General features: G+C 31.9%; 1 protein-coding gene across 1 annotated transcript in view; it reads right to left on the reverse strand.

Annotated features, from left to right (window-relative positions):
* Positions 1-3,533: 3,533 nt before the first annotated feature.
* LOC129945575 (uncharacterized) overlaps positions 3,534-26,573 on the reverse strand; it is a 30,814-nt gene continuing 7,774 nt past the window's right edge. The window contains exons 3-5 of the mRNA XM_056055435.1: positions 17,284-18,184; positions 4,173-4,695; positions 3,534-4,106 (exon numbers count right to left, since the gene is read on the reverse strand). Coding sequence (XP_055911410.1) covers positions 3,594-4,106; positions 4,173-4,695; positions 17,284-18,184 — 1,937 coding nt within the window. The 3' untranslated portion in view covers positions 3,534-3,593. The remainder of the gene's footprint in view (positions 4,107-4,172; positions 4,696-17,283; positions 18,185-26,573) is intronic.

Raw genomic sequence — 26,573 nt, forward strand, 5'->3', positions numbered from 1 at the left:
GCCTAATAAATGCAAACATCTATAATCTGCAAAAATAGCGGACTTACAATTATTTCAAATACTTCAGAAAAGCAATGCTTTACTGAAGCTTTACAAAATCTTTGAGATAGAAACAAATGTATGAGTTTAAAAATGAAAATTATAAAAAAAACACCAGCACTTTTTCATAATGCAAGATTCCGATATACTTGGAGAACAGTGCTATGACAGCTTCTGAATATAAATTGTTGCACTGGAAGGATGTTCTGGACATTAAAATGTAATATTATCTTTTTTATTTTGTATAAGCTGTTTAAAAGCAAGCAGTAAAAGGAGCTTGTAAAAAATCACTTCTTTTTTGGGTGGGTTTTTCATAATTATATTTTCTAATCCATCAAACCCTGGGCTCTTACAGTTTTAAAGACTACCAAGAATAATTTTTAAATCTTTTTTCGAAACTTCATTCATCAATTTTTAAATCTTTTTTCGAAACTTAATCATAAATTACTTGGGATATATAATAAAAAATGCCAATTATTGCTGTCAATGGAACTACTACTTATAATATTTTTGCCGAATTAATGACGTCATGAGAATATTTATTTTTATTTTCGTAAGGATTTCCTTGAATTCCAAAAATGCCCCTTTTTATATATTTTAAATTGCTTATTTCTTATATGTAAATATTAAATTTATATTTTAGTGGTTTCCTCCAGAAATCCTGGTCTATTACAATCACGCTGAACAAATTCATCAACTTTTGACCAGTAGAGAATTCAGGGGGGTAATATGAGCAAAGATATCATCTGAAGATTTTCTAAGTAATTTTAAAAAAAGGGTTAGTTTGTAGAAAACAACTAAAATATTTGTAATAATCGTAAAGGTGTTCACAAATTAAGAATTTGGAAAAACTTTAGTAATGCTTTAAGTAATTTTATAATGGGTCCGATTTGTCGAATTGAAAATATTGACATTTCTTGACGCTTCTAGGTCCCTAGCGTCGAGATAAAAGATTTTTAGTAAGATGTCTGTGCGTGCGTGTTCGTCCGTACGTTCGCGACGTTTTTTTCGTAGTCCATAGCTCAAGTACCAGAAGAGATATCGATATCAAATAAATTTTGTTAAACAAATAATAAAGTAGAAAGATGCAGAAAGGGCTCTCAAGAAAATTGCGTTTATGTTTTTTTCTTTACCATAGCAGTTTAAAATAAGGCGAAAATGTTGGTTAATCCTTGAGACTTGAATTAAATTTAAAATTTTATATTGTGACGTGATACCAGACTAGTATATTTTTGGAAAAAAATCCAACCAACGGTTTTTTTTATCGATTAAACAAATTGAAAAAATAAATTTGCGACCACGTAAATTTTACGAATAAGAAATGATTTCATCTCCAAAACAATTTTGTTTAACGAAATTAAAGTTTTAACATCTGGTGAAATTTTGAGAAAAATCTTTTTTTATATAAAAAATAAAAACCTAAGATAATAATACTCAAAGTTATTAAAAATTGAGTTTCGACTCAAATATCTTTTCAAAAAACTTGAGTTTATGGCTTTAAACTTATTTTATTTTAAAAAAAATATTGTTCTAATAGTTGAACAAAAAATTGAGAAAAATCAAATCGACAGTTTTTTTTACAAATAATTAAAATCCAAAAAAAAGTAATAAGATTTGGTTAAAATTGATTTTCGACTCAAATATCTTTTCAAAATTTTGATCTTCTTTCTTTTAAAAAATATTGTTGTCAACATTCAGTAAAATATTGAATGAAATCTAATTGACACATTTTTTACAAATAATAAAAAACAATACTAGAACTTTTTAAAAATTTATTGAGTTGAATAAATTGCTTTTTAAAAATTAAAAATATTGTCTTCACAATTTTTTTTATTTCACAGAAAATATTGTTTTCGATATTCAGTAGTTTTTTATTATAAGAACCCAAAAGTCCGTTTTCTCAAGAAAAACAAATCTGCAAAAATTAGTACGCACATTTGGTAAAAATTGATGGATGGTTCTTGATATCGCTCAAATTAATTTAATTCACCCAATTTTTAAAAATTTATGAAATACTAAAATAATTGTTTAAAATTTGTTTTCGACTAAAAATCTATTAACAAAACTAGATTTTCAAACTAAACTATTTCCTTACATGAAAAATATTGTTGGTAATTTTAAAAATTTTAAGAATAATTCAGTAATAATTGAGCAAGACAAATCGACAGGCGGGATGAAAAGTTATCAGTGTGGGTCGCATTCCAGCCTCTTTTTTGAAACGCATTATTTACTGTAGTCTTGACAACTTATTTATTTTTCATTCGGTAAGTTACTTGCATAAAATCATTCTAACCCGACAACGAGATTATTTAAATTGTTTTTATTTTTAAATTGAATGAATTTTAAATTTTAAAAATAAAATAAATTCAATAATATAAATTAAATTAACGTGCGCAAAACTATACAAGACTCATGTTGTAATTTTTAATAAAAAATTAATAAATACAAACAATAAACGTCTAACAATTTAATATAAAAGCTTTGAACCTCCCGAAATTGTTCTGGCACGTGTATTTTGTAAGTGCCACACTATAGTTTCTTTCCAATGTTTGTTAACCTTAATCTGTTAGTTTTCAATTCAACTAATTAATTATAAATCTTAATTCAACTTCATTTCATTAAATGCAGGAAACAAATATATTTCTATCTCCAATTGTTAACTATTGTTGACTTCTTTTTAATCAGAATATTGGAAAAATGTTCACGCAGAAAAAGGTTTATTTTTAAGAATTCGTTTTCTAGCATCACTTAAAATCTACGAGTACACAGACTGAAAACTTTAGTAACAATATAGTGTCCTTGAAATTACGTCGCATTCTCTGGCTTTTTCATCTTTATTATTTTAGCGTTTTTCGCATTTATTACATAAACGACTTAAAAAAGCTACGTTTTAAATCAACTTATAACATTTCTTCATGAAATGCTCCATAAACGCCTCTAAACTATTATATCATACCTATTTAAAAGTTAAAAAACAGAGTTCTGAAAAAAACATGATAATTAAAATTTGGGACAGTTTTCCAAAAGGCTAACTTACGCACTGAAAATGATTGTTTAAAATTGATCTTAAGTAGTTCAATCAAAAAAATATTATATTATATTGATTGAAACTAGCATGCTCGTGCCTATAAAATCTTTTTATGTTACAAAATAAATTAAATCTATTAATTTTTCAAAAAGATCCTAAAAACACTACAATATTATCTTCAGATTTATACCTGAAAGTATGCAACATGAATCGAACAACGGTGAACCTACATTGCCGACTTTATAATGAAACTGCTGTACCATAATAAACATGCATAAATAAAATTTAAAAGTAAACTTTTCTCGGATTGCCCATCAGAACAAAATTAGTAATTAATGAAGTTTAGACCGATAAAATAAATGTTTGGAACTTTTTGTGTCACTTACACAACTTAAGATATAATACTTAGTAGAAACACTACAAAACATGGTAGTAAAAATGAATTTCCAAAATTCTTGCCCTTTCAAAATGAACATAGTTAAAAAACAAATTTTTTTCTGTTAAAACTTTAAATTATGTAGAGCCTTCAATTTGAAAAGTGTTTATGAAGTACTTTTATAACTTTCGCTTTCGACCCACGTTTAATCATTAGACAGACAAAATTCTCCAGTACGAATACAAACAAAGCAACTCCCAGAAATATCAAAGTACATGCAAGTATTCCCAAAATCTGTCCAACTTCCAGTTTCATAACTCTATTCTCATCATTCACCAACTCTCGTTTGATAGCTTTAAGCATTCTTTGCTGTTCCAAATCCCTAGTCCACTTCAGCAAATGTCCCGATTCGATGATATATTGAATTATAGGATTAATCTGATGGTATAGATGGAACTTCTTCGGCATCAGCATTGTAACCAAGTAAGTATAAATGTGTTGATCCCGATCGAAACAATACAGGTTATCCCTTGGGATACGCGGATTATGAGTGGAATATTGTCGAGAAATGGCAACTGCCAAGCTACAATCTTTAGCTGCTCTTTGCAAACATTCCTCTAGATTATAGCACATGCTGAACTCACGACGAATATATTTGAAGATCTAAAAGGGACAGATTTTGTATACTTGACATGGAAATGAGATATTATGGCTTTGAGTAAAACTTACACTTCCATCCTTGTCCAAGTGTCGAATAATCTCTACACTCCCAGTTACCGACATCTTATGATCCACAATTTGAGCAATCTTCTTCACCTGAGGCAATGTATTCGGACTTGTAAGGGAACTTACAAGAAACGAATTATAAGTACTTCCGAGGATAACAGCAGCTGCTAATGACATCAAGATGCAAATACGAAGACTTGCTTTAAGATAGACTTCTTGAGGTGTTTGACTTAAAGCAATTCCTATTAAAATAAACACCAAACCGAAGAAACTGTTGCAGAGTTTTGTTGGAATCGAAGGACTCTTTTGAATCATAAAGATTGCCAATGCATTCGTTATAATGAAACTCAAATAGGTTGCATATGATTCCGGAGTGAAGACTTCAACAAAATTTAGCCAATTTAGAGTTCTCTTCGCCCTAGCCACACACCAGGTTAAATCGTCTTGTAGATATGGAACACTTGCAGAAACAAATTGGCTTAGATTTGGATCTTCGTCAATTCCTCCAATTACGATATCAATCTTTCTGAAAAGAACGTAATATTTGTTTTATTTTAGAAACAGGAAAATTTGACAAACAAAATTCCATCTTTAAGGTTGGAATCTATTGTTTTACTTACTAAGAAAAACCTCTAAAATGTTTACCCTTGTTTTTCAAAATTGGAAAACGATAATTCGACGTCAAATCAGCTTGAATAAATTCTTTTCAATCGACTGGAACTCTTTTTGAATTTTTCAATAAATTTATTTCATTTAAAAAAGCTTGTAAGACGTTGCCTGCATCATAATGGTAAGATTCTGATTCTATGTGAAACACTTAAAATACAAAGCTTAGCAAAAATATAATCATACAAGTGTTGATGATGATTAAAGAACGTTCCTTATCCTTAAGATATTATTTTAGGATTATTCTAACTCTTTATATGATGAGATATAAAATACTGAAAAAAGGAGACACGTCTGTTTGTGCAGGATGACCATGGAGAACTCACGCTGTCCCATAAAGTTTGGAAACAACTTAATAGAGCCTTAAGATGTCAACAAAAGCTTTAGACAAGGCAATGAGCTGTCATGCGATTTCTTTAACACCGTACTCGAAAGAATATTGTGGAGCGTCTACGTCAACAATAAAGGCATTATCTCTCAAAAGTCTGTCCAATTACTAGAGTTCCGTCGTGATCTTCGCGATTTGTAATAAAAACTTAACTCTTTCTTTTTCTGTGATTAGTGAAAGTATAGTTTTCCTTCGGCTCTTTTGGTCACTATAATTATGGCAATGAAACAATTAAGTTACATTAACTTTCCCAACGTTTCGGCAGGGGTTGCTGCCTTAAGAGGAACTTTATTAACACAAAAGATATACAAATGATCTTAGTTATTTCCATGGGATACAAATACAATAACGTTTACTCACTCAAAAAAAAATAAGAAAACAATTTAATATTAGTTATATTAATTAATATAAATTGAAAATATTATAATAAAATGAAGGCGTAGACGTTCTACAGACATAGAAACATGTTTCGAAACGATACACATTTGAAATGAAATTGCAAACAAAAAGTAGGAATATACTTATTTTGAATCCAAGGTACAAAACTGGATTATTTGTTCGTGATTTGTAGCTTATTTTCTTGATCTGATCTAAGAATTCTTTTCGTGTAACTCTAGCATATGGTGATAAAATTGACATCGGAAGAACTTAGCGTGTTGTCAATGCGGTTTTTGTGAATATTGAGGCAGAGGCGCCAAAAATGGGTTTGACGGTTAATGAGGGCAAAACAAAGTACATGCTGTCGTCAAGAAAGGACCTACAACACCGACGTCTTGGCCAAAATTTCACCGTCCACAGATGTAACCTTGAGGTAGTTGAGGACAATGACTACCGTATGCACACAGAAAACAACACCAGCGCTGAGATCAAACGAAGAACTACTCTTGCTAAGAAAGCAATTGAGTGGCAAAGTCTTCTCTCGATCGTCCAAAGTGTCGCTATTTAAGACCCTCATCATTCCCATCCTGCTATAGGGTGGAGAAGCATGGACTATAACAAGAGCGGATAAAAGCACCTTGGGTCTTCGCATAATCAATGCCCCCTTATGCATATAAGGTGAGTGGAGGAGAAGATAGAACGACGAGCTGTACTGTCTGTACAGGATAAAGGATAAAATTCCAACGATTGAGATGGCTGGTAATAAGATAAACTTAATACAGTTACCTCTTCTTACCCTTCTTCTTTAGTTTTAAATTTTTAACATCTTAATAATATTTATTTTGGAATAAGTGAACATACTGTTTCACAAAACATATTGAAATTAGATGAGTGTTTAAGTTCTCGTCCTGAAGGTGTGACATCTATTATTTTAAAAAGATGAGTTCCTTATTTGTTGTATTCTTTATGTGTTCTCTTTAACATGTTTTTAAAAAGTTTATATTTTAAAGTTATCTGGAAAACTTATTTATAACTTCAGTGTACGAGAAAGGTCCTAAAAATGAAATTATGAACTACCGACCTGTTGCTAAGCTATCTTTGATACCTAAACTGTTTTAGTCAATCGTGTGTAGTATCCTTTCCTTTATTTGTGACAACCAGCATGGTTTTTTTTAAACCTCTTTCCACTGTTACTTTTGTTTAGATGTTTTTTAACAAACGTAAACAAGTAAATTGTGTGCTTAGTGATTTTAGTAAGACGTTTGACAAGTTGTGTCATAAAACACTTATTTTTAAAACTGTTTCAACAAAGTTTTAACAACAATTTCTTGAAATAAATTCCATTACTTAGAAAAAAGGTAACAAAGTGTAATATTTCGTAATTAATGTTCGAGTCTATTTATCGTGAACTCTGGGTGTTCCTCAGGGCAGTCATCTTGAGCTAATCTTATTTATTAACTTCCCATAGGAAGTGATTGTAATCGGACCGATTTGTCAAGTTGAAAATGTTAACATTTTTCAACGTTTCGACTTTCAAGGTCGCTAGAGCTGAAATACAATTTTTTTTAGAAACTTCTGTGTGTGCGTGTGTACGTAGTACGTACGTTCGTACGTCCGCACGTCCGATGTTGATAGAACAAATTGAACAGAAGGATATAGCAAAATTTGGTTTCAACAGGACGGCGATGCGTGCCACACAGCCGAAGCTACACCCGATGTTTTTATAGCATTTTCAAAAAAAAATAAGTAATTTGGCGGACCCTATATAAAAAATGTGCCTGGGACGCGACCCACACTGATAACTTCCCATACCGTCTGTCGATTTGTCTTGCTTAAAAGTTTGTCTATATGTACTCGTATCAATTTTTACCAAATTTGCGTACTATTTTTTGTAGATTTTATTTTTTATGAATAAACGGACTGTTGGATTTTTATATAAAAATTACTGAATATCGAAAACAATATTTCCTGTGAAATAAAATAAGTTTAAAGCCAATATTTTTAACTTCCCATAGGAAGTTATTGTAATGGGTCCGATTTGTCAAATTGAAAATTTTGACATTTTTCGACGTTTCAAGGTCCCTAGAGTCGAAATAAAAGATTTTTAAAAAGATGTCTGTGCGTGCGTGTGTACGTACTTTCGTACGTCCGTACATTCGCGACGTTTTTTTTCGTCCTCCATAGCTCAAGAACAAAAAGAGATGTCGATTTTAAATAAATTTTGTTGCACAGATAATAAGGCAGAAAGATGTAGAAAGGGCTCTCAAGAAAATTGCGTGAGTGGTTTTTTTACCATAGCAGTTTGAAAAAAGTCGAAAATTTTGGTTAACCCTAAATATCTCACGAACCAAAAACGATAGAGACTAAAGGAATATATTTTTTGAAAAAAAATCCATTTAACGGTTTTTTTATAAATCAAAAAAAAAACGGAAAAAAAATGTGTCACCTTCAAAATTTTACGACTAAAATACGATTTCATCTCCAAAACAATTTTGTGCAACGAAAAATAATGTTTTTGACATCTGATAAGATTTTGAGAAAAATCGAATTGACAGTTTTTTTTTATAAAAATAAAAATTTAAAAAAAAACATTACTCAAAGTTAGTAAAAATTGAATATCGACTCAAATATCTTTTCAAAAACTTTAGATTAAGGCTTTAAACTTATTTTATCTTATAAGAAATATTGTTTTCAACATTCTGAAAAATGTTGAAAAAAATCGAATTGACAGTTTTTCTAAAAAAAATAAACCCTAAAAAAAAGAATAAAACTTGGTAAAAATTGATTTTCGACTCAGATATCTTTTTGAAAATTGTAGATATTGGCTGTAAACTTCTTTTATCATTCAAAAAATATTGTTGTTAACATTCAGTAAAATTTTGAAAAAAATCTAAGTGACAGTTTTTCGTACGAAAATTTAAAAACCTAAAAAACATTAAACAAAAGTTGGTAAAAATTGATTTTCGACTCAAATATCTTTTCAAAAATTTGAATTATTGGCTTCAAACTTATTTTATTTCAGAGAAAATATTGTTTTCGATTTTCGGTATTTTTTATATAAAAATCCAACAGCCCGTTTTTTCATAAAAAATAAAATCTACAAAAAACAGTACGTAAATTTGGTAAAAATTGATACGAGTACATATAGACAAACTTTTAAGCAAGACAAATCGACAGAAGGGATGGGAAGTTATCAGTGTGGGTCGCATCCCAGCCTCTTTTTAATTTTTGAAAAGCTATTTGAGTCGATAGTCAATTGTTACCAAGTTTTAGTATTGTTTTTTTTAGAGTTTTATTTTTTGTAAAAAAAACTTTCAATTCGATTTTTTTCAAAATTTCATCAGATGTTAAAAACCATATTTTTCGTTGCTCAAAATTGTTTTGGAGATAAAATCATTTTGTGTTAGTAAAATTTTCGAGGGAACACATTTTTTTTCAGTTTTATGTTTGTATAAAAAAAAACGTTAATTTGATTTTTTTCAAAAAATATCCTTTTTTTGTGTTACGTTACAAAAAATGTACGTTATATAGAACTTTATTTAAGTCTCTAGCGTTTATAGTTCGTAAGATATTTAGGCCAAACCAAAATTTTCATCTTTTTTTAAATAGCTATGGAAAAAAAAACTACCCACGCACTTTTCTTGAGAGCCCTTCCTTATTTTTATTTACATTTATTTGAAGTCGATATCTCTTCTTGTTCTTGAGCTATGGACAACGAGGAAAACGTCGCGAACGTACGGATTTACAGACGTACGAACGTACGTACACACTCACGCACAGATATCTTTCTAAAAATCTTTTATTTAAACTCTAGGGACCTTGAAAGGTCGGGAAATGTCAACATTTTCAATTTGACAAATCGGACCCATTACAATAACTTCCTATGGGAAGTTAATAAAAACTTTTAATAAATGTTACTAAAATTGGTAAAAATGGGTTTTCGACTAAAAATCTCGTTAACAAAAATAGATTTTGAAATCAAACTATTTCATTGAATGCAAAATATTGTTGGTAATTTTGAAATTTTTAAGAATAATTCAACTGAAAATTTTTTTAACCCAACATGAAAACCGACAAACTTTTAAGCATCGATTGCCTACTATTGCAAGAATGTTTTATTCTTAGTCATTAGGTAGATTATCTGTTTTTACTGACTTGGGTGCAGTTTTATACCCAAAACATTTAAATAGCATATAAGCTTTGTTGCTAAAAAGTTAATCGAGTCCTTAGCTTAAATAAGAGATTTGGTTACGATATCCTTGATCATTATTTTCTTAAGCTACTTTTTGTTTAATTTGTGGGGCCAATTCTAAAATATGCTTGTGTAATGTGTGAACCTTCTTATTCTGTGTACGAAATTAGAATTGAAGCGATTTAAAGAAGATTTTTGTCTCCGTCCTCATCCTAGGTTTAGTGGAAATATTCTGCCCCTCAAAAGGCTCACTTTTAATAATCTTCCTTCTTTGACAAACTATAGAAAATATTTACAAATTTGTTTTGCTGTAGCAATAACAAATGGATGATTATCATCACCATCGGTTCTTACTCGCTTCAACTTTAGTCTTAGACGATCAAGAAAAGAACTCCAAAAACCACTAAATCCAATATATAGTAGATCGAACTATTATAAAAATTAATACAACTAATTGAAATATTCAATAGCTACATTTCATCTTTTTGAAAGTTCACTAGATGATAATTTTAAGAATTTCAAATTCAAAACAATAACAGTTTAGACTAAAATAAGATGTTCAGTAATTTGTAAGCTTTTATTTATATGCATTGTTCACGTTAGCATTTGACGAATTAAAATAAATAAACAGAATCGTTACAACAGTCTTAAGAATTTTATCAGCTTTGTTTTAGCTTGTAAGATATTTTATCAATTATGACAGATGCACAAGTGGCAGCTGCCCAAATAGAGGGCTATTTAAAAATGAAATCGCTTATTGGAAAACCCTTAACCCTGAGAATTTTAGCTATCCAAATCTACATTGTAGTATCTTTGCACCATGTAGCCTATACCTAACCGTCAACGGTGCATAATTGTATCTAATTCAAAATTGAAAGCGAATAAGAAAATGACCTTTCTTCTAATGATATTTCCAGTTTATAGAAAGGCATATAGCTTTTATAATCATTAACCTTCACATAATTATTAGGTACAGTATTTTTCTTTATTTTTTTATTTTTGACACTTAAAGTCCTGCCTAAGGCAGTTCGAACTACTTTTCGACAATGTTTCACACAAATTATGGGTATGTTGAAATTTTAATTCAATGACATGACATGACAAAGAAAGAAAGAAATATAAAAATTCAATGAGTTATTTTATTTGTGCGTAAATTGAAATACCAATTTTCAATCGATGAAATATTTCTTTTCATATTTCTATAGATTTGTAGAATTATGTAAATACTATAAATGTTTAAGAAATGTGTCGACAAAAAGTTGTTGGCGATAAAAAACAATATAATTGACACACCATTAGTGGTTCAATTAAAACTTACTTTGTTGCGAACCATAATTTTAAGTCTACTGTGCTTGACTGTGGCGAGGCGAGGCGATAAATATTGTAATTAATTATTCAAAAACTATCAATAAAATTTAATCTTAACGCAGGTTGTTGATGGAGATATTGATGTTGATGTTGATGTTTGATTGAAATTTTATCAGTAGCGCCATGCAAAAATATATAAATTATTTTAAAGTGTTTATGAATCGATACAAAAATGCTTGTTTGATTATGTGTGATGGGATAAACATTTAAATTCAAATTATTTAATTATTGAGGAGATATATTTATGTTATAGTTTATGATTGTTGTTAATTTATGTTATTAAAAACAAATAAAAACGTCACTGTTAATAGAGAAAATGTTGTTCTTGTTTTTGTATTTATGTTTGGAACATTGGTGAAAATATCAAACTAGTTTTTCTATCAATGAAAAAAGAAACTTTGGAAGAAAATGTGAGAGCAGTTGCAGACTGAATTTATGGCTTTATTTTCTTTAGTTTTGAATTATATGCTTCTTAAACTTGGCACACATACAATTTTTCTTAAATTTGTTAATTTTGATAAATATTCAAAAAGACTATTTAAAGCCTTTTATAGTTTTTGCTTATATAGTTTTAACAGAAATTCACAGGAAGGATTGGATAGAAAACAGTGTCATACAAATAAACCATATATCTGTCCTTACGGATGGTTCCCAAACTGGGTAGGTTTCATATAATCCTCCTCTTGAAAGGTCAAAAAAGGTTTTAGATTACAGCAGTGTCTTTTATGCATAAGTACTGGCGGTTTCTGAAAACATATTTATAGACAAGCAAGTAGCAATCAAGGCCATATCTGCCACTGTCACAAAGCAAAAACCGGTAAAGCAATGTCGTTGGAAGCTTCGTTTACTCAGCGAACACGATTACACATCGCTGGGTCCCAGGGCACTGTGGTATTGACGGAAATGAAAAGGCTGACAAATTGGCCAAAAACGGATCAATACTTACATTTGTAAATTTATAAATGAATTTTCAAATGATATGATAGAACTTATACTTTTTAGTACATCCAGCTGGATGTTGTTTACTCCAACATATTTAGGGTTTCTCAGGTCTAATGTTGATATCAGAAACGGAGGTATATACTTAGCTTGAACAAAACTGATTGGGGACCTTGAATCCAAAAGAGTCAAGAGTGTTGCTGATGAGTCTATTTCCCACACTTAAATCACGAAACTTCTCTTATATCAGGTGTTGTTTGAGTGCTGATACGATTAAAACCTTGATTTCAGAGATTTGATCGGCTTGGTGTAATGTTGCGTGCTTGAGAACTATTTGGTGTACTTCTCGATGGCCTGACGTCAGAAAAATTGTTGCGGCAATTGCGCTTTAACTTCTCGTATTTGCATAAAGTTGATTTTAATTCAATAATGGTGTTGGTGTTGACAAAATTGACTTATTAATTTCAACATCTTCGATTCCTTTAATTATAAATTTAATAATGTCTTTTTCTTCAATGTCACTTTGTGAAGCTATTTTCATCATTGAAAGAACGTATTGCTGGAAAGTCTCGTCATGACGTTTATCTCTATTTTGAAGATCGCTGTATACATCAGCCTCATTGATCAAATAAGTTTTCATAACTTGCCAACTTTTTGTAATGATTGTTTGATGTACAATTTGGCTGTTCCTGTCAAAAGTCTTTTCCCGTAAAGAAATTAACTTCTTTCATCTAGGCCTAAGATTTCGGAAAAGTCTTCGAATTGTTCCAACCAACGTTGCACAGGTAAATTGTCGTCGCCACTAAAAGGGGGTATAGAGTCTTCAATATCCCTGAAACAAACTGTAGTCGATTTTGTCTGGTTGCAGACTCCTCGAGTTGGCATTCTTGAACTTGTTTTTGCAGTTTATGAATCTCCTCTTTTTTCTTAAAAATCCGATGAAATTTTTCTAATTCCTCATCCAGAATTTCTTCCTCCGAACGTTGCTCCTCGTTGTTGTCCTCAGCATCAGAAAACATCAGCAAATTCAACGGCGGATTCTCTAGAAGTCTCTTGTATGAGCTTTCTCAGAACGTGTCGTCTGTGAGATCTTTCACTCCAACTTCCACACGGCGGCCGGCGCTTTAATTCAGCTTTTGAACCACTGCCACTGGTTGGAGGCAATAAAGATCTTAACACAGCTTTGAGAACAACGATTTTTGCTTCAAATAAGAACTTTGTCGTCGCTTGCGACATATTTAATAGTTTCAATTAATTATTGCAAGAGAAAAAAAAACGATTTTTTCGAAGAAAAACACAGACAAAATTGTTTCATTTTTTCAGAAACTATTTTAAAACGTGGTTTATCTCACTTCTGATGAATTGTGGGGAATTTTGCAAGACGAATTAAAACGTCTTGTTTCGCTTGAAGGATATTTATTTGATAATTTGACAAAACTGTACATCGATATTGAGAATAACTTTCTGTTGGATCATTCGATCATAAGCCCAATCATAATTTTGAACAACGATTTCTATGTACATTGACACAAGTAAAAAACGAGTGCTTGCAGTTAGGCATAGTGCGATTCAAAAGTTTACTGACTACTTTGGAATAAAGTATGCTACATAATTTTATTTAAAAGCGTTTTATATAGTTTTGCAACAAAGTCCCTTGTCTTGCTTCTCTTTTTCGTTGCATTATATGATCGTAAGATCTTTTCTGAGGTTCTTAAGAAGAAACCTTAAATAAGAGATCAAGATAACCAATTTGTTATTAAGCTACCTTTAAATTCCTGAATATGGTCTTCAATTTCATCTTATTTCGAACTCGAGATTTAAATGAAACATGGCATTGCGATGGTGACGAGGCAAAGAAGTTAAATTTGGAAATTAATGTTTTGAACCGAAAAATAACATTAGCCTTTTAAAATTTTTGTTGGCAAAGAACAAAAACTTGAATATTCTCAAAAACAAACCAAATATATTTTTTTTTTAATTTTTCGATAATTTTTTTTTCTTTATGTGGCTTCTTTCAATTTTAAAATAAAATAATGGTTGTATTTCTCTAGAAGGGTATTCCCATTATTTTGTTTTAAAGTTTTCTCAAGAACTTATAAGCCAATTTAAATATTCTGTCTACACAAGCTCTCAAAAATGTCATTGTTTTTATTTTTGATTTTTAAAAAAAAATTATTTTTTTTTAAATTTGATATCTTGAAAATGGGTCATCATTTTTGTTTGAAATTGAAAAGTAAAACGTGTATTAATAAGTTTCTTATAACTGCATACCAAAATATTTTCAAACCTGTAGTTATTGAAAAATGTTATATACACAAAAAAAACTCTCTATCGATTTTCAAATAAAATTTTTGAAAAATTAAGGTTTTTTTTGAAACAAATTTTTTTACAATTTTCAATCTTAAAATGCAGGAATCATTTTTAGACAGACTTTGAGCAAGTTCGAAATATTCGTGTATTTTTTTTAGCCACCAAAAAATGTGTTTTTTTTTTTAATAAAATTATTTTTTTTAATAAAGATAAACACTTTTAAATCTTAAAAAATGTATAAATCTACTTTTTGAAGAGTTTCCTTTGGATGCTTTAGAACCAGAATTGCAGTAATATATGTAAATGTCTCAAAAACGACAAAAGTAACACTTTCGTTAAACTAATGGATAAATAAAACAGAATGAACGTTTCATATCTATTAATCTACATCTTTACTAATAAAGGGTGATTTTTTTGAGGTTAGGATTTTCATGCATTAGTATTTGACAGATCACGCGGGATTTCAGACATGGTGTCAAAGAGAAAGATGCTCAGTATGCTTTGACATTTCATCATGAATAGACTTACTAACGAGCAACGCTTGCAAATCATTGAATTTTATTACCAAAATCAGTGTTCGGTTCGAAATGTGTTTCGCGCTTTACGTCCGATTTATGGTCTACATAATCGACCAAGTGAGCAAACAATTAATGCGATTGTGACCAAGTTTCGCACTCAGTTTACTTTATTGGACATTAAACCAACCACACGAATGCGTACAGAAGAGAATATTACGTCTGTTTCTGAGAGTGTTGCTGAAGACCGTGAAATGTCGATTCGTCGCCGTTCGCAGCAATTGGGTTTGTGTTATTCGACCACATGGAAGATTTTACGCAAAGATCTTGGTGTAAAACCGTATAAAATACAGCTCGTGCAAGAACTGAAGCCGAACGATCTGCCACAACGTCGAATTTTCAATGAATGGGCCCTAGAAAAGTTGGCAGAAAATCCGCTTTTTTATCGACAAATTTTGTTCAGCTATGAGGCTCATTTCTGGTTGAATGGCTACGTAAATAAGCAAAATTGCCGCATTTGGAGTGAGGAGCAACCAGAAGCCGTTCAAGAACTGCCCATGCATCCCGAAAAATGCACTGTTTGGTGTGGTTTGTACGCTGGTGGAATCATTGGACCGTATTTTTTCAAAGATGCTGTTGGACGCAACGTTACGGTGAACGGCGATCGCTATCGTTCAATGCTAACAAACTTTTTGTTGCCAAAAATGGAAGAACTGAACTTGGTTGACATGTGGTTTCAACAAGATGGCGCTACATGCCACACAGCTCGCGATTTTATGGCCATTTTGAGGGAAAACTTCGGAGAACAATTCATCTCAAGGAATGGACCGGTAAGTTGGCCACCAAGATCATGCGATTTGACGCCTTTAGACTATTTTTTGTGGGGCTACGTCAAGTCTAAAGTCTACACAAATAAGCCAGCAACTATTCCAGCTTTGGAAGACAACATTTCCGAAGAAATTCGGGCTATTCCGGCCGAAATGCTCGAAAAAGTTACCCAAAATTGGACTTTCCGAATGGACCACCTAAGACGCAGCCGCGGTCAACGTTTAAATGAAATTATCTTCAAAAAGTAAATGTCATGGACCTATCTAACGTTTCAAATAAAGAATCGATGAGATTTTGCAAATTTTATGCGTTTTTTTTTTTTTTAAAAAGTTCTCAAGCTCTTATGTAACGAATAAACTCAAAAAGTACTGGACTGATTTTAATAATTCTTTACAGCTTCATCATCACTGAAAACATAGGATATATTTTGTACTATATGTCTTTCGTCGCATACACTGCGAAGAGGACAAAAAAATGTTCCGCAATATTATAGAATATATCAATATTTACAAAAAACTTTGCAAGACCAAATGTCTAACTATTGTAATTACCTCTAAATAAATACTTTCTTACATTTAAAAAGTTCATAGAAATGCCGATCAAAATCAGACCGTGTTATCCTTACCATTTATAAATTTGTATCCAAATAAATAATTTAATAATCGAGATTTTATCAATTCCTGATGATTATTTTTTGAATTATTATAATCGGGCATTCGTATCCTAGTAACTCGCAAGCACGAGCAAGAGAATGTAGCACTGGTCGTTGACTTCGTCTTGCAGAGCAAAATTCAAGATCATCGCAGTTATACGAACGAAAGTCAAGTCCCGAGTGCTCGCAGCGACTTGAAAAAAATAGACTAGAAACTCGCGAACGCGTGCACGGACAGCTAGGTCGCGCATTAGAATTTTATTTCATAGTAATAGGTTGGCATTTAGTTACGATCCCCAAATTGAATATGCTCATCAAAACAGCATCCAAATCGGAGCAATGAATAAGATTTGTTCTATATGTTTTATTTTTAAGTGGTGCTCAAAAACGCATCTTTATGTTAAGTGTGTGACCCCCCTTATTAGAAGTCTGGATTCGCCCTTGATTACAGGTTATCTCTAATATTCTAAAATAAAACCCCAAGTTTTTATACAATTCGTTGTTTTACCATTATCTTTATAAAAAATATTTTGTCACAATAGTCACCTGTATTACTTTTCTTCAAAAAAAGTTAGCCCTAATATTTGCACTTCCAGGATTGAACGTTAGATTTCTTGGGTTATTTCTACAAAAAAGTGTTGATTAAATGAAAATGTTTGGATCTGAATGGCACTTATAATAGATTTAGAACATTTCACAATTTCTTCAACTTTGTTGCACAATCAATCTCTTTTTCTTTTATAAATACAATTTGGCACCTTAAATTTCTACACAACTTGAAACTTCTACACAGCTTGAAATAATTTCTTGCATTTAAAATTGAAACCTATAAAGTGTATTTTTTTCTTATTACAGAGTTATTTTTTTAATTTTCTTACCCGTCAATTAGGCCCTGGAAAATATGATACAACGTCTTGTTTTGTATTAAAATTTTAATTTGAATATGCAAACTTTCAGCAATAGCCTGCACCAGCATCCATTCGATTCCCTTCATTTGGTTATCTTCGACAAAAATATACGGCTCCCAAGATCTCGCATAAGCCAGTAAAGGACAACCACTTAAGTGTTTTGGAATTTTATCCAAAAACAATCCACGGTTTTGTTGTTTTAATTGAATTCGTCTTGACCCATCATCGTCATCGCCATCATTATCTTCTTCATATTGACAAATATCCAATGTTTCAAATGCAATAATTCTACTACCACAATTGTTATCGGGTTCATATGGAAAGGCGGTTTTTGAATAAACTCGCCCGTCTTCCTCCGTCTGAGCAATGATGTTGATGTTGTAGATTTTTCTACTCATAAAAATTAACATCGTATCGACCATAAGTTCGGTCATTTCTTCTTCGGTTTCTTCGATGCTGGCAAGCATAACAACAAATTGAGCTAGTGGATTCCAATTCGGCATTGATTTCCAATCCTCGAAAATATCTTCCATATCTTCGTCGTCTGCGGTTTCTATAACAACAAAATACGATTGAGGTTTTTCGTGAAGAATAAACTTATTGGATGCCTTTGATGAAGAGGAATGCCTTGAATCTCGAAGAACTATCGACCATGGGTTGTATTGGTCCGAATGGAATGCAAGTAACATTTGACTTTGCAGATCCGGAGAAGGCGAAGTGAGACTAACAGTTAGCACAGATCCTGAGAGAGTTTCACCCGAGAAGAAGTACTTCTTCACTAATTTGTAAGAACATTGAACCAATAAATCACGGTTATCCTTAGAACGAAGAATTATATCTTCTTCAAAACTTGTGACAGCATTTAGATAAACTAAAAGCAAAATAAGTACTTGAGTGATTGAATACATTGTATAAAAGAACAAGACTGATTATAGAATTACCAAAATTTACCTCAAGCCTTGGATGTGGCTATTATTCTAAGTCAAGAGAACAGTGTATTTTTTCCTCTGGGATTTTTGAGCAAATTTTCGACGTAAATAAGAATTATACAATTAAAATGCAATCAACAGGATATCAAAAAACCTGTCATTACTCAATTATCCATACATCATGCCGAAACGATAAGCTGCACGAATGTAATAGCTTCATTATCATTTTGATTGTGGGCACCATAAAATGATAGGCTGCAATGGTAAAGTTTTGTTTCACATAATAAATTTATGGAATTCCATGGTTTTATATTCGTGCTTGTTTATTTGCTAAAGGTGCCGGCGGCCGGCGAAGGCAGCGTGCAAACTCTTAGCCTATATGTTAACGCAATATTATTTTTTAATTAAATGATTAAGAAGCCGCGATATCATTAATTTTAATGTCAGATTAAACCCTTGTATAAGCTATAGTATTAAATTTATGCAGTTCTTTCTAATTAATATACTAATTTGAGGTGAATTGTGAATTGGAATGTTGAAACGATGCACATTTACGAATAATGCACGCAATTTATTTTTTCTTTGATATTTTTGAATTCATTTATCTTATGGTTTATTTGAGTAAACGTAAACGTCATGAGTCTAGTTAAATAGGCACATTTATTGAAAACCATTTGAAAAATTACAATTGAATATAATTAACAAATTTCAAAAATTAATTGAATTGTTGTATAATGAAGAAATAACTTAAAATTTCATTAAAGATTCATATTTCAATAAAGAAACAACCAGAGTACTGGTGCGAATCGACTATAAATTAGTTCATTTTGTCATTTATAGAAATTTTTGGTTTCTTTCCATGTGTACAGTATTTATTTTTAATATTTTAAACTAATATTTCTCTTTCTAAAGTTTTAGCTTGTGGTCAAACTTGTGGTGGACGTTTTAACGTGCTCAAATTCAAAACAAATGATTCTTAGAGAGATTGATGTTGTGTGTGCGTGTGTATTTTGTTCATACGTTTGAACGTTCGGGAAACTTTTTTATGGCGGTCACATCTCAAGAACCCACAGAAATATCGACTTCTATTAGGTTTTATATTATACTCTCTTACGTTATATCAAATTGGTATACATTTTTAAAAATTCAACTAAACATTCTTTTTATAAATTATCGAAAAATAAGGTTTTTGAAATCTGAAGAAGTTTTTAGAAAAATCGAAATCACGGTCTTTTCCAAAAATAAAAAGGTAGATACAAAATAATAACGTGCTTTTCAGACGTTGGGGTTTTTATAATATATTAATAGACTCAAAACGTTCAAATTTATTACCAAAACTTTGTTGGTTCGCATGACCCAGGTAAGGTTATGTTAGGTTAACGTATCTGTGGATTTAGAATCCACACAATTCGGCCAAAAGAAAAGTCCCATTGTGATACCACATAAATCTAGAGAATTACTTCTTACTAGTCGAACCATTTTGAGCTTTTTATAAAGCGAAGAAGATATTTGATATCCTTTTTAGCTAGTTCACTGGTATTATCAAAAAAACAGTCTCCCACATGAAGTTTGCGTCTTGGTGAAAGAGCAGGGCAAGTGCAAAGAAGGTGAGGGATTGTTTCCTCTTCTTCCTTTCCATACAGGTCCTTCAAAAGTCATTTGAGGCTACACCAAGTCGTATTGCGTGTCTGCCTATAATAAAGTGTCTCCTCAGGACACCTATTAGGGAGCTAATATCTGCTTTGAGATAACAAGTCTTTAGAGCGCTTTAGATCCAGTGAAGGCCATATGAGTTTTGTGGCTGCGCATGTTGGTAAATTGTGCCACCTAGAATTTGCTATCGCAAAAGCAGTATCTTTTTGCATACGTTTACATGTAGCTATCCCTTTAAGGTGAAATAAGCATGACAGTTCCATTTTTAGCGAGTTCATCGGCTCTACAATTTCCCCTCATGTCTCTTTGGCCCGGCACCCAACATAGGTGAATGTTAAATTGCTGTGCCATCTCCATAAGAGACAATCGACAGTCGAGGGCGGTTTGAGATTTGGTAGATTAAGCTTTTCTGGGTACACACCACTACCAACTCCCTCATTTGTCTTGGATCCATCTGTGTAAAAATGAATGCTTTTGTCATGCAGGAGGTTTTTGTCTTCCCATTCATCTCTGGATGGAATGGATAATTGGAAGTTTTTTCCAAATTGGGGTTTTGGAATAGTGTAGTCTACATACGTACTTTGGTATAGAACCAAAGAGGTTCAAAATGATGGAGTGCCCCACATTGTTGTTGGTACATTCAGATGAGGCGTTAAGTCTTATGGCTGTACTCACTGCCACTTGTTTGCTGAAGATGTCGAGGGGTGTCAGATGGAGGAGAGTGTCTAATGCTGCTGAGGGTGTGGTTCTCAATGCTTCGCTTATGCAGAGACATGCAGTGCGTTGGACTCTGCTAAGTTTGTCGTAGTATCTGACTTTCTCCAGTGCAGTCCACCATACTGCAACCCCGTACATAAGTATTGGTGGGATGACCGATGTGTATAGCCAGTAGGTTATGCGAGGTTGAAAACCCCATTTGCTTCCTATAGCTTTCTTGCATAGGAAAAGAGCTACTGTAGCTTTTTTAACTCTTTCCTGAATATTAGGTTTCCAACTTAATTTGTAGTGCAATATCAGACCAAGAAATTTTTGCTTCATTGTTAAAAATTAGTGGTACACCTTTTATTGAAGGAGGTACAATTACTGGGATCTTGTATTTCCGTGTGAAAAGGACGAGGTCTGTTTTTTGAGGATTAATACTAAGTCCGCAGTGATCAGTCCATCTAGTGAGCATATTCAGTGCGTTTTGGAGGAGGTCTCTCAGTGTATTAGGATGTTCCCCTGTGACGGCGATAGCAACATCATCGGCATATACAACCACTTTGTATCGCGTGACCCAACTATTCAATACATTTATTAAGGGGAAAGGCTTGGTGGGCGCACTATAACGAGTAGTGGGCCCTTAGCATGTCCTCCAAAATCGTGCGACTTAACACCACTGGACTATTTTTTGTGAGGTTAAGTAAGTGTTTCGTCTACAATGCAAATAAGCCTGAGACAATTGACGCCTTGAAAGAGAATATTTGACGCGTTATTGCTTACATACGGGCCCATTCGCTGGAAGAATTCGTCGAAAATTGGGCCTCTCATCTGGAATTTATTCACTTGCCATGCCCCGACAGAAAGAGGATGAAAAACTGCGATATTTACTATGGTGATTGCTAACGAGGAAAACCAACAACGCTTAGAATGTTACTTTGTCATTTTAGCCAGACTAAGGCGACAAGATTTAAGCTTTCATGGAGTGCCTCATGACCATGCGCATCAAGGTTAAATTCGGCAATATTACTCTGATATGCGCTCACGCCCTTACAGAAGTGAAAGATGACAACCTCAAAAATATGTTGTTTGACCTCTTGGACAGAGCATTTGAGCATTGTCCTACGATACGATATTAAGATTATCCTATTCGACATCTTTAATAGTAGGGAAAAACAGCCTGCAGGTTCGTCGATTTTTTTCCGGGACGAAACGCTTCCAGCATCCTGCGTGTTCAAACTTTCCGAGGAGCTAACATCGAATCGGAACACTACATCATTGTAGCAAAGGTAGCACTTCGGGTTTCCACGTTTCCAGACGCAATGTAAAACAGGGAAATGCTGGGAGACGATACACCGTCGAACAGCTACAATCGCAAGAGATCGCTAAATTCTGACAGTATGACAGTATCTTCAAGGACGAGCTGTATAGAGTCATGTCTAGTTTTGACTGGATGGAGAATTTGCCCTGCTCCATAAAAGTTGGAAAAAACTTAACAGAACTTTTCGATGTGAAATAAGACAAGGTGATGCGCTGTCATGTGATTTTTTTAACATCGTGCTTGAAAGAATAGTTCAATTACTCGTATTATTTAGAACTCAGCGCGATGTCAACGTGGTTTGGTGAGCATTGAGACGGGCCGGCGCAAATATGTTTAGCTGTTAATAAAAGTGGAACAGGGTTCAAAAAAGGACCTACAAAACCGACGTTGGCTTCGTCGCAGGAAACAAAATCAGCCCTGTGATCAAACGATAAAAATTACTGTTCATAAACTCTGTTACTTTCGGCTTAGAAAGCTATTGAGTATAGCAAAGGCCTCTCTCAAGCAAACAAAGCGTCGCTATTTATTTTATTACTTTTCATCATGAAATCAATAAAATTAATCTTACCCAATCTTTTGGCAAACAACTTAATTTGTAATCGTTCTAAATGATTGCACTCTAATAATGTACATTAACTAAAAATATTGTATTAGATATCCGCTAAGCAAATCAAAAGCAACATCATTAACGACTTGGTCCTCTATTCATTGGTCAATAAATGAATTTAAAAATGCATAATTTTAAATTTGATCCAATTCAATTTGAAACTTTAACCATTAGCAATAAAACTCAATTCAAAAATAAATATCTACTCCACCTTTTCAATCACGCAACAGAAATCATTGAATGTGTAATTTAACAATTAATCAATTCGAAATCAGGGTAGGTGAGAGCTTACAGCTTAACAAAAATACAAAACCTGTATCTGACAAATTAAAAAATAAAACTGTATGGTCATATTAAGTTTAATGCTTCATATATCAAATCATTGAGTCATTCATAAATGTAATAGGACCAAAATATCTATCTTCAAGCAAAAAGACTTTCATCTTATAATAATCTGTGGAATGATAGTTGATGGCTGATGCTCTATGGCAGTTTAAACGTTGTGTCAAAAAGCGGCACTTTAACTGTCAGTTAATTTAGTTGTTTGCATTGATTTATGAAGAAAATTTTAGTTATTCCATTTTAAACTTTTCCTAAATAAAATATTTCACTAACATAAATACGAGTACACCGGAGTTTTATCTTCAAAGAAAATCTTTGTCAATCAAATATTTTTCTACAGATACTTTTATAAATATTAACAAGTCCCGAGAAAGTTTTAAAAATTGCTTATCAAATTGTATTGCGAGTTTTATTCATACGAGCATAACTGCTCCATGAATATTTCCACTGTTTAGTCAATCAAATTTCGTATTATAAAAGGCCAGGAAAATAGTTCGACTTAATTTCGTATAAGACTTATTTATCTTACATCAAACCATTTTATAGAAGTTTTCCTTCCTTAAAATAAACTTTTAATTGCCAAATTTATTTAAACCGTTTCCATTTCAGTATTCTGTATTTATTTGCATGTCCATAGACCTTACCTTTTTTGGGTGTGGTGGGTTGGCATGTTAGAAATCAGTTCTGCATCAAATTGTTGTTTTTGGCTATACTAACGCTATGTACATATATAATTTGGCATTACACACATAAATAGGCGAATAAAAATCTGCAACCAGAAATCTTAAAATTTATAAAAATAAATTTGAATATGGGTGTGGAACTTTCAATTTTCATGGTTTCCTACCTCGATATGTTTCTATTGCAACTATAGAAGGTCTCATTTTATGCTTATCATAATTACAATCATAATAACAAAAACAAGATTATTTATATTTTAAAATAAATAAATAAATATTGTACTATCGCAGTTGTGTTTTTTGTTCTTAAAATATTTAAATATAATTTTAAGAATAAAATAGACACAAGATAAAATTTAATTGTATAGAAACAATAATTTTTTCGAATTATTTTCCGGCGTTAAAACACAAGAAAAATTTCATGGAAAGATCATAAAGCTAATGAATAAAGAATGAATGAGCTTGGGAATAACCTCAATTAGTCTGATAATGAATTTGTCCCCATGAATTTGCCCTTGCGAAAGAATTATCTGTAAAAAAAGTCACTGTGGAACGCCATCTATCGATTTTTGATTTATTAACTTCCCATATGAAGTTATTGGTATTATAATAATTCATGCAACGAAGGATAACGTTTTTGAAAACTGGTACAATTTTAAGAAAAATTGAATTGACAGCTTCAAACTATAAAATAGAAATAGAGTTTCCGACGTTGAGTAAATTTTGTATAAAAATCCAACTGTTAGTTTTTTTTATAACAATTGAAATATACAAATGGTACACATTAATTTTCCTTATCAAATAAAGGTATTGACTTCAAACTAATTTCGTTCTGTGATAAATTTCTTAGAAATAACCAATCTGTATATTTTGTTTATATACGAAATAAAAACTTTGAAGAAATGCTACAAAAATTGGTTTTTGTCTAAAATCTCGTTATTAAAAACAGATTTTAAAGTAAAATTTTTCATCATATTGTTGGTAACTTTAAATTAATATTTTAGAAAATTCAACTGACAACTTTTAAAAAGGACACAAAAACCTAGAAAAACAAAACAAACAAAACTGATAAGAAATGGTTTTTGACTTGGGTATTATGAGACCAAAGACAAATTATTCATCCCACACAAAATATTGTTATGAATATTTTGTTAAAATTTGAGGCAGAACATTCAAAAATTTGCTTCACGAAAGCTAATCGAACAGAAAACTGAATCTGAATGAACTAGAATTAAAGATACAATTTTGAAACACCTGTAAATAGTTGGATAATGAATTTTTCTTGCTTGAAATAACTCTTGTGAAAGATGATACATCTTAAAAAAAGACAGTGTAAAAACTTTATCCATCGGGTTCGGGTATACAAGAAGTCTTTTTCTTTCTCACTGAAGCAGGACCAGTGTTTTGTTGGGAAAAATATCCAGAGTAAAGTAGGATTTTACACGAATAACAAAAACAATATCCATAGTGAGAATAACACCGATAAAAGTTAGAGTAGAATCTCACTATGGATAGGTTTTTGACATTTATACGAGCCTCGAATGGATCTTATGCCATTTCGTTCTCAAATGTTGGTACGATTGATATTGCATTTGTATCTCGATGGCTGTGTTCGTTGAGTAGTTCTGAATTTAGAATCATGTGTGTTTTTCATTGCGGAAAAAAACGATTCTATTACTGTTGATATTATTTAGTTTTGTTAGTGAAAATGGACCAACTGGGCTTACTTTGCAAGAAAAAACAATAGAAAAGATATTTATGTTTTGCTATTTTTTCATAAAAGGTTAAGTTTAGAATAGATAAATCTCAACTCGATTCAGGTATATAAAGAATTGAGATATATATGAAATGCGAACAAAACGCACTTAGGGAGGAAAAATGTTTTCCTTGTATGCTATTTATCGTATTTACAAATATTTCAAGCCCTAAGTCTGATCATTTATTTCTATGATTTCTTAGAATTTTCTAACCAGATTAACATAGCAGGAATATGAAATATGTATAAACATAATAAGGGGTGATTGAACTTTAAGGGCCGATGTCGAATGTGAACCACACCTAAGCGTCAAGTTTGTTTTTTGCATTTCATTTGAAATTTCTCAATTTCAGACTAATTCAATTTGAAACATGGAAAGATACACATTCGAGCAAAGCATTAAAGTTATTCAAGCTTATTATGAAAATGCGAGTTTAAATCAAATTGCATAACGTGCACTTTTTTATTTAAGTTAATTTAATCCTTTAAATGTGCGTACAATCCGAAAAATAATGCAAAAATGTAAGCAAACCGGGTCTGTAAGAGATTTCAAAACACCTGTGCAAGCTCGAATAGCCTGTACTGCAGAAAACATTCCTCCTGTTTGCACTTCAACTCGTCGTAGTGTCCTACAATTGCACCTCTCTCGCTAGTCGTTGAAAAACATAATTCATGAAGACTTCCATTTACGCGCTTATTTTGACTTAATAACTAAAGCCTTTTGACCATTTCAAGCGCCGTAAATGGTCAGAATAGTGGCATGAAATGGTAACAGTGCAAGATCAATTTTCGAAAGATAATCCAAGAATGATTGTCGAAAACCAAATGCACCCACTGCTGGCGGCATCATCGGGCCGTATTTTTTGTAAAATGAGGCCGGCCAGGTGTGTGGTGTTCGCTATCGTGAGATGATAACGAACTTTCTATGGCCTAAATTGAATTATATGGATGTGGACTATATGTAGTTGCGATGTTAATTGACCACCAAGATCATGTGACCGTTGGACTTCTTGATTAAGGGTTATTTAAAAAAGAAGTTGAAGGTGAAGAGCTAAAGGAAAATACAATTTGAGGCACAAAGTATTCCATTATGTCTCGACGTTAACGAAATTTTGGACCGAAATTTGGTAACATACATAATTGATACATTCCAATATTATCAAAATAAAAAGAAATGACAATCATTTTGTAAATAATGTTTGTTTAATTTAAAATCATAATTGGCTCTTAAATAATATGCAACTCAGCATTCAATGTGTGAAATAATAGATCT

Source organism: Eupeodes corollae, chromosome 1, assembly GCF_945859685.1.
Source record: "Eupeodes corollae chromosome 1, idEupCoro1.1, whole genome shotgun sequence".
Classification (NCBI taxonomy): domain Eukaryota; kingdom Metazoa; phylum Arthropoda; class Insecta; order Diptera; family Syrphidae; genus Eupeodes; species Eupeodes corollae.